Source organism: Octopus bimaculoides, chromosome 19 (assembly GCF_046866305.1).
Source record: "Octopus bimaculoides isolate indiv1 chromosome 19, ASM4686630v1, whole genome shotgun sequence".
NCBI lineage: Eukaryota > Metazoa > Mollusca > Cephalopoda > Octopoda > Octopodidae > Octopus > Octopus bimaculoides.
In genome coordinates this window covers 41,687,878-41,697,877 of record NC_142946.1, presented here as the reverse complement: position 1 = coordinate 41,697,877, position 10,000 = coordinate 41,687,878, and the positions used below count along the sequence as shown (strand labels likewise).

Here is a 10,000-nt window from a genome sequence, read left to right as displayed (position 1 = left end):
CTCATCAACTTCTTCAAGTATCACCTGAAGAGGAAGTTGAGAGTAGAAAGGGAAGTCTTGTCTAGTGAATGCTTCAAAAAAAGATGGGTGAATGTAGCAAGGATGGCACGTGTGAACGACGGAGCCATCTTGAGCATAACCCTATGAACAAGAAAAAAAAATAAATAAAACAAAAAGGCAAAAGAGAGTCACTTACTGTTATAGTTTCTTCAATGAGAATATTGACCAAGGTTACCGTGGTCTTTTCCGTGGGCTTTTCCTTCCACGGCTAAACCTAAACTGTCCTCCCCTCTTTTTACACGAGAACATTACTGTGTGATACACGATCCCTATTGATCGGCCTTTCCTTTTCTTTTTTTTTCGATCCCTTTTGATCGAACTTCCCCCTTTTTCCCTTCCTACGATCCCTTTTGATCGACACCACCAATTTTTTTTTTTTTTTTTTTTTTTTTTCCTTCCTTCCCCCTCCCAAAAAGAAAAGCTCTACATTGTATTTGTCCCATCTTCGTTGAGCCCTGTGTGGCTAATAAAAGAAATGTATCTATATATATATATATGTATACATATGTATATATATATATATATGCAAATATATATATGCATATATATATAACTATATAAACATATATATAAATATGCATATGTGTGTGTGTGTATGCATATATGTATATATGCGTATGTACAGATTTATGTGTCCGTATATAGGTAGGTATGTGTGTGTATGTCCGTGCGCGCGACTGCATCCATCCGTTTATCTGCGCATTCAGCAATCTATTCACCCGGTTCTCTTTTTAGCTCTCTACGCAACTCTTCGTCTTTCAATCTTTGTGTGTGCCATATATTTAGAGACACATAGATAGCGATACACACACACATGCATATTTGTACTGCGTATGCATACTCACACAGAGACACACCTGCATATAGTCATGTGGATAAATGCGCGCGTACACACACACATATACATACAACATATATTCGTATATTACGCGCGCATTTGTATATACGTATGTATGCCACAAGAAGGTGTATTTTTTCCTGGAAATATGTATGTACGTATCTCGAAACTAGACCCGATATGGAGGAAGGTCATTTTGTAGATGAAAACACGATTGCCAAGCGGAGGTGGTGGTCGAACGCAATCACAATGACACAGAGGCACACACACACAAGTACAAGACCGCTGTGTGTATATATATATATATACAGTAACGTGTACCCTTAACATGGCCCTTGGGGAGATTCAGCGTGACAAGACTGACCTTTGTGAATTACAGGTACAACTTATTGTTGTTGAGTAGACTAAAGCAACGGGAAATAAGGAGTCTGGTTGAAGGATACAAATACGCTATATACAAATAAAATCTTACGAATGTCTTAGCCATTGAGCCCCGACCAGTTTCCATCCACCAAAATTCATTCACAAGGCATTGTTTGGCCTGTAGCTATAGTAGAATACACTGGCCCAGGACGCCTCGCAGTGGAACTGGAATCCAACACCACATGGTTGTGAATGAGCTTCTTAACCACGAAGCCATGCTTAGACATTTTTTTCCACGCACCTAGTAAATATATCTGTGATAAGTATTACGCTTCATATCGGGTTAATAATTTTTTGTTATTTGTGTTTTATGGATTGTGATTCGTTTGTTTCCATTGCTTGACATTTTACAGTTATAATTTGGCAGGAGAAGAAGAAAAGTAAATAAATAAATCTAGGAAGCGTAATTAAGAATGGTTTTTAGTGTCTAATGTCTAACTTCACTTCAATAAAATCATGAATGGAATGAATAGATTCCATTGCCAGGAATTTTGGCAAAACCAAATTCTAAAGATATTTCATTTGGAGATGCACCGGTTAATTTCTAATATTGGTTTATCAGAAAGTGGCAAGCTGGTAGAATCGTTACTCCGCCGGATAAACAACTTTGTAGCGTTCCTTCCATCTCTTTACATTCTGAGTTCAAATGCCACCGAGAAGGACGCTGTCTTTCATCCTTTCCGGGCCAACAATAAGTGTACCAGTGACGTACTGGACTCAGTGTAATCAACTAGCTCCGTTCCTTCAAAAGCGTAGGCCTTGTGCCAAAACTGGAAAGAAATATTCATTTCTAATGTCGATTATTTTTTATTGGATGCGGGGAATGCTTTGTTGCTGAAATCGTCTTCGGTATTTCATTACATGAAGGGTATGTTTTTAGCAATCAAGGTAGGGTAAAAAGTAAATTTAACCTTGATGGGATTTAAACTGAAAACCACCACTCTAACTGCTGAGAGTAAATCATTCCTGTGGCCATCAGTTATTGATCTCGTATTTCATATTTGATTTACTCTTTTACGAGTAGTGGTTGGCCAAATCGGTAAAGCGTCGGCCAAAAAATAGAGAGAAAAATGTAGTTGTGATAATTTCTGTTCTGATTTCAAATCCGACCGACGTCTATTTTAAAATTCATCGTTCCGGTCTCGATAAAATAGAGTACCAGTCAAGTATTGAACTGCATATGATCGACTAATACTGTTGTCTCCCAATCCTTTTTGAATCAAAGGTTCCTGAATTAATCTTGTTAGTGTGACTTGTACTTAACGGATAAGTGAGGGTATAAATTCCATCAGACACATTATTTCTGTGACCGGAAGCGACCCAATTATTATATTTAATACATAATACCTCACTAACTCTTTCATTAACGAAATGTGTGATCAGGCCCGTTATCGTGTACGAAGGAGATGCAATTCGTCGACAGAGCAAAGGTGAATAATTTTATCAATCGTATAAAATATGCAATAAGGTTCACTTATTGAACTAACTGTTGGGTCAGGTCAAAAATGCCCTGCTATTTCTACCACAATTAACTAAATTCAGTTTCAGTGAAGAGTGAGAGTCTAACTTTTCGGACGTTTGTCTTTTATCAGAGTGCAGAAATAATAACGTCTTGCTGGCGTGGATGTCTGAAGTGCAAGAGCAGTATGTATGTGTTTGTGTGCGCCTTAAGAATGTATGTTGATATTAGGGTAAATAAAAGTGAGCCAAAGACAGGTGGTTTGGGAGAAAATAAGCTGTAAACATCAAGAAAAGATAGAAAAAGAACTGGAATTAGATAGCAACCGAGTTTCATAAAACATTAAGCTTTCCACTCCCCACGGCAAACTAATTAGCATCGTTTTACCAGTTTTTCTCTTAATAATACAAATAATTTGTAAAATTGGCACTTGGCCAGGGACCTTAAGGGGAAGAACGGAGTCAAATAGATAGACCTTAATATACAGACTGTAGTAATACAGTAGTAGTAGGAAGAGGTTGGGAAGGGAAGAGGTCCATAGAGAAAATTGTAGTCGAAGACGAAAGTATAGAAGTTAGAAATGTCAATTGAAGTACTTACCATCAATAGAAAATTTGATTGTTTCGTTAAAAGTGTAGTCTGGGTCGTAAGCTTCGATCGGTGGTTCTACTGCTAAAATCGTCCCCTGGAAGAGAAAAAAATTACCATATTGACAGTAGCAATAAATAAAATAATAATAATAATATGCCAATATTATTAATATACGGATTTTCTGATTAATGCATAATTTGGAGGTGTGGGGCTTAATCGATACTATTGATCCCGCACTTATAGGCCCCCTCCCCCAAATGGAAGAAAAGTTGAGCTCGGTAGGATTTGAAAAGCGCCAAAAGCATTTTTTGACGCTCTAAATTTTCAGCCAGTTTGCTACTACTACTACTACTACTAGTAGTAGTAGTAGTAGTAGTGATAGCAGCAGAAGAAGAAGAAGAAGACGACGACGACGACGAAGAAGAAAAACCAGGAAATTAGACGGAAGAAAGAGAAACCAGTGATAGAAAAAGTTTAATGGAATCACTTTACTGGAGGCTTGAAATCTTATTTAATTCGGTTTTGTATTTCTTTATTCCAGTCAATGAAATATGTAGGATAAAATGACAATTCGCTTTTATTTCCTGCTTAAATTTAGCAGAGACTATACAGAGTTAACACTATCGCATGACAGAAGACTGTCATTGAATTCGCTAGCATCATATCGTCGATAGTAGCAACAGCTAAATTCTCCCCAGATGTTCCACTGACGTAAGTCTGGACTTTCTAATTGCAAATAACAGATATCTAACAGCTAAAAACCAATATTTATCAGTGTGTTGTCTGCTATTTTATGCTGTCAAATATTGTCATTTCTAAAGACACAATATTTGGAAAGTTGATATAGCAACGTGTGAAGGAATATTTCAGTGTCAGAACAAGTACTATTCAAAATACACGGAAGAGAGAAGCGACGTAAGCGACCCAGAACTGTAACTAAATTCTTTCTGGCGATCCAACGAAATTGATCACTGCGTTGTTGATTAGTTTAAAATGAAAAGCTGTTAAATTTCCATCAAACCAAACTCTGCTATTGACCATTTCAACGCGAAAAGCGGATTTGTCTGCTCAAAGATTTATTATCGTTAACTGCTGAAAGCGGTTTTACCTCACGGCTTTGCAAAACACCTCTCATTATTCTGCAAGAAGCCGAAACACTGCCAGTGACATTTTTCACAGAAGACAGTTTTGCTGATTATCTTTGTTTTTTTTTCTTTCTATTTATAGAGCAAGAATTAGATTCTTTTGGTGATGAATATGAAAACCGTACCCACAGGAGATGCTGAAAAAGTATTGCAGAAGTAGGAAATATCAATTCTATTTTGGGGCGGGAATAACCATGATATCTAATTACGCTGTCAACGGAACAAAATAAAGGGTATGGCCTGTTAGATAATGTCTTAGATATTTAAAAAAATGTAGGGATAATCTTTAATAGAATGTCGTTGATTAGAGGCCGTCTCGATTAAGGTAACTTCTGAACAATAAAAATAGTAACCTTTATTACAAAAGTGCATTTCTGTTAAATCAGTATGTGGACGTGTGTACATATATGAGTGTGGAAACGAGATATATACACTCGATTTATAACAAGATATATACTCTCAATCTCAACCCATATAATTTTTGTCGTGAATTTTTGTTTCAATTACTACTTCTTATGCATTATTTATTATTTGTATATTTATATATTTCTCAGCAGAAAATTGTATCAATGTTTATTTAATGTTTGCTTAATAAATATACACATAAACTAAACTGTAAATGAAAAATGTATGTATTCCTTATACAAATGGAACCAGATTGTATTTTTCTCTATTCAGAAGTATATATTGATGCAAACATATAAAATGATAAAGAAAAGTGGGGTAAAAACTACGATTTAAAAAACGTTAAAGAAAACGAAAAACAAAGTTGCAAAGATTATTTAGAAATAGTTTCTTGTAAAAATGTAATATTTACCGAACTAAAATGGCGACTCAGAACATGAGTCAGAAATATTTGTAGTAACCTTAGTTAAACGACTGCCATTATCTAGCAGACGACAGCAGCTATTAAATAAATGCACGTCTACAGAAGGCAGGAGACGTGATCACTGAAATCTGTACGAGCTTGAGGGCAGAGTTTATCAAAGGAATCTCCAAATATCACGTGGCAGTTTCCATGAAACACTTATTAACTGTGACTGAATCATACGCACGTTTATGTACATGTATATTTACTTATAATACTTACGTGAATATATGTGTATAAGTATATAGTGAGTCATCCCATAAATAATGCGGATTTTTTATGCTTCTTTATTTTTCAGAATTAAGGTAAACAAAGTGTTTTTGAAATCTAAAATATACTCTCCTTCATTTTCTAAGATAGTCTTCCATATACCTGGCAGACTTGCAAGGCCCCTCTTCCAAAATTCACTTGTTCGTGACGAAAAATACTCCTCCATTACTGTTCTCACCTCGTCTACAGAATTTATATTGTACCCGTCCAAATGATTTTGAAGATTGCGGAATAAATGATGATAAGATGCGAATATGGTGGGTGGGGCATCGTTCCACATTCAAACTGCTCCAGCCTTTGGAATGTCATCCTCACTGTATGCGGCCGAGCATTATCCTGATGGAAGAACACCTTTCGTCTTGAAACCAAAGGTTATCGTTTTTCTTCTAGCGCTGACTTAAGCCGCTCAAGCTACTCGCAGTTGATCTCCTTTGTTATCGTTTGGTTTGTGTTTAAAAGTTCAAAGTAGACTTAACCTTTCATATCCCACGAAACAGATAACACTTTGCATAACTGAAGACCTTCTTTAGCCTGGAATGCCTCTACACACGGTCTTCGGCGCTTGACATTTTTATAGAGAACCCATTTCTCCTCACCGGTCACGATTCAGTTAAAAAATGGTACATTTGTGAGATATGACACCAAAGAAGAGCACACATTCACTCTCTGCACGCGATTAGATTCAGAAAGTTTGTAAGGAACCCATTGACTCAAGTTGCTGACTTTTCCGATGGCACGCAGATGTCGATGAATGGTTGACTAACCAAATCCAAGTTTCTCTGCTAGTTCCTCAACAGTTACGGTGAGATTTTGTTCCCACAGAGTTTGCAGGACGTCTTTGTCGAGCTCTGAAGATCTTCCAGGACGAGGGTCGTCTCTTAGGCTGTAGTTTCCGGCTCGGAATTTTTGTAATCACCAACGTCATTAGCTTACGCTTATTGTCCAATCCCCATATACTGCATAATTATTCATCGCATTCTCCGTTGCGTTGTTGCCTTTAGTGAACCCAAAATATAACTGTTAAAATTGAACTGCACTCTGGAAAACTTACACTAAGAATAAGACCAAGGTAAAATTAATACCTGCTTAGTACTTATTCTACGTAAACACAACAACATCAGTTGTTAAGCGACAGTGAGGGCACACACAAGCATATATATATATATATACGACGGGCTTCTTTCAGTCTCTGTTTACCAATTCCACTCACAAGGCTTTGGTCGGCTCGAAGCTTTAGTAGAAGAGACTTGCTCAAGGTGCCAAGCAGTGAGACAGAAACCAGAACCACTTGGTTGGGAAGCAAGTTTCTTACCACACAACCATGCCGCGCCTATATATATAACATGTTTATTTATATGTACGTGTGTATATATAAATATTTATATACAAATATCTACGTAAACAGAACTATATAATACTTTCACATTTAGTTGTTGTGTGCGTGCGGGTGTATGTCTGCATGTGCGTTTGTATGCGTGAGTGTTTGTATGAGGGCAAAAGTGTCCACATGATATATATCTAAACAGAACAGAGACACACACTCATATAAAGTTATAAAACAACAAGAGCGCTCCAACCTCCCACTCAACACACACACACACACACACACAAAACGACAACAGCAACAACAAGCCAGACGTTATTTTGCGGCTTTAATGGCATAAAAATCTAGCGCACTTTTCATTGGTTTCATTTTATTTATTGTTTTTTTTTGTGCGCGTGTGTATGTGTGTCTTTATATTTCACAATACATTTATATCGCTGTTATTGTTATAGCAACAATCTCCGAGTTGTCAGCCATAATCACATCTTATTCTGCACATCCTTAGATAAATCGCTCAACATGTATTGATTATTATTATTATTATTATTATTAATATCATTATGCCACCCAACCCGCCTTTTGTTTAGTATGATGTTTGTTTACATCACTATCGCGTATTCATCTAACCGCTGTGAGACACTGCCTTGCTCTACATTTAGTATTGCTTCAACGGAAATACATAAATAAACAGAAGAACAATAAAGTGAAAATTAAATGATATATATATATATTTATACATCTATATATACATATTTGTATATATATATGTGTGTGTATATATATATATATATGTATTTATATGTATATCTATATGTATAAGTATTTATATATATATATATATATATATATATATATATATGAAATGTATATATATATATATGTATTTATATGTATATCTATATGTATTTATATGTATATCTATATGTATAAGTATTTATATATATATATATATATATATATATATATATATATATATATATATATATATATATATATATATATATATATATCAAAAACCCTGCATCAACAAATGCCGATGATAGTGATGGAGAAGCACATCCGGTGCAAAATATTTTGGTCGAAAATCTGGTGAAATGTGATTCGCTTCACAGCTGATTGATACAAACATAGTTTTTGACAATGTCCTAACTATGTTGAATTGAAAATATCACTTCCTATAGCTGATTCGCTTTATTTTGTTTCCTTTTTTTCATTTCTTATTCGTAGTTTGTTTCAATATTATTGACCATATGTATTATGTCGTTATATGGCTGCAAACGAACGTAGTAGTTTTATGAATGTACTTTTGTGTGTATTACATATGCGTGTATGCTACTTCCTGTAAATAGACATGTAGGGATATGTGTGTATATAATTCTGTATGTATTGTCTATACACACACACACACACACATAGATGGATATATATTATATTTTATCTATCTATCTATCTATCTATCTATCTATCTATCTATCTATCAAGCTATCTATCTATATACACACATACATATGTAGATATGCCTACTATATATGTCTTGCTCCGCTTTTTCCTTCTTAATATCCTTTCTGTCGAAGAGCGTAGGCTCGAAACGTAAAAGGCATTTCCATTCTTCCAAGTGTTAAACTAATACACCTAATCATTGTTCCTACACTCGTCTTCGTCTTTTGCTTTCTGTAAATTTGAACTCTCCCTCTCTCTCTCTCTCTCTCTCTGTATATATATATATATATATATATATATATATATATATATATATATATATATATATATATGCGAGTAAAAATAAATACAAAAAAGGTGGTTTTTTTGTACGATTGTGTATAGAGGAATATATTATTTTGTTTAAAAGACTTCCAACACTGTCTGTTTTTTATGTTTTATTTATATTCCTGCAGAACCAATGTGGGGTATAGAATATTGAATATACAATATATAATATAATATACAATATATAATATAAAATAAAATAAAAATGGATGGCACCATGAAATAAAGTATTGAATGTAGATGAAATATTGAGTGTTCAATATAAAGGATCAAATATATAAATATAAATATATAGAGGCGACTCGAGTTTCAGGGCTATTTCCCTTCGTCATGGCCGGTATGACAGACTTTAACAGACTGTATATATATTTATATATGTATATATATATATATATATATATATATATATAGGTATGTGTATGTCATATATATTTACCTATAGGCGCAGGCATGGCCGTGTGGTTAAGAAGCTAGCATTACAACTTGTGTTTTCGGGTTCAGTCCCAATGCGCAACAACTGGGGCATTTCTCTTCTATATCCCCGGGCTGACTCATGCCTGATTTAATTTGGTAGAATGAAACTGTGAGGAAGCTCGTCATACACATGTAGATACATACTCATATACATACATACATACATACATATATATATATATATATATATATATATATATATATATACACAAGAATAAGGGCAGGGAATCATCAATTAATTAATAAATTTAAAATATACAAGAATAAGGGCAGGGAATATATATATATATATATATATATATATATATATATATATATATATATCTCGCTTGACAACCGATGGTGTGTTTACACGTCTCTGTAACTTACCGGTTCTGCAAAAGAGACCGATAGAATCAGTACTAGGATTACCGCGAATAAGTCCTGGGGTCAATTTTTTCTACTAAAGTCGGTGCTCCAGCATGGTTGCAGTCAAATGACTGAAACAAGTAAAATGTAGGAATAGAAAGCCGTGGTTTAGCTATAGATTCTCTTTGTAGTTGAGATTTGTGTCGTATTTGTATGAACTGTATGCAAAAACTCACTGATTTTAGTAATTAATGTGTAACACTAACGATCGTATTGTTAAGCAAATATGTCAATAGAGTGATTGCTGTTCACAGCAATTTTCAGAAGAAGCATGAAAATGCATATAGTCTTTATATGTGTCTGTCTGTTCCCCTTTCAAGTGCATTTTTCTGTCTTCCACCTCTCTCTGTCACTGCAGGACACACAAAGCAAA

At 34.8% G+C, this 10,000-nt stretch overlaps 1 protein-coding gene across 17 annotated transcripts in view; it reads right to left on the bottom strand.

Annotated features, from left to right (window-relative positions):
* The window catches only part of LOC106873992 (protocadherin-15-like), a 717,162-nt gene that overhangs the window by 185,339 nt on the left and 521,823 nt on the right, over positions 1-10,000 (bottom strand). For all 17 annotated transcript variants that reach the window (XM_089337514.1, XM_089337513.1, XM_089337507.1 and 14 more), the window contains one exon: positions 3,381-3,465. In XM_089337514.1, coding sequence (XP_089193640.1) covers positions 3,381-3,465 — 85 coding nt within the window. The remainder of the gene's footprint in view (positions 1-3,380; positions 3,466-10,000) is intronic.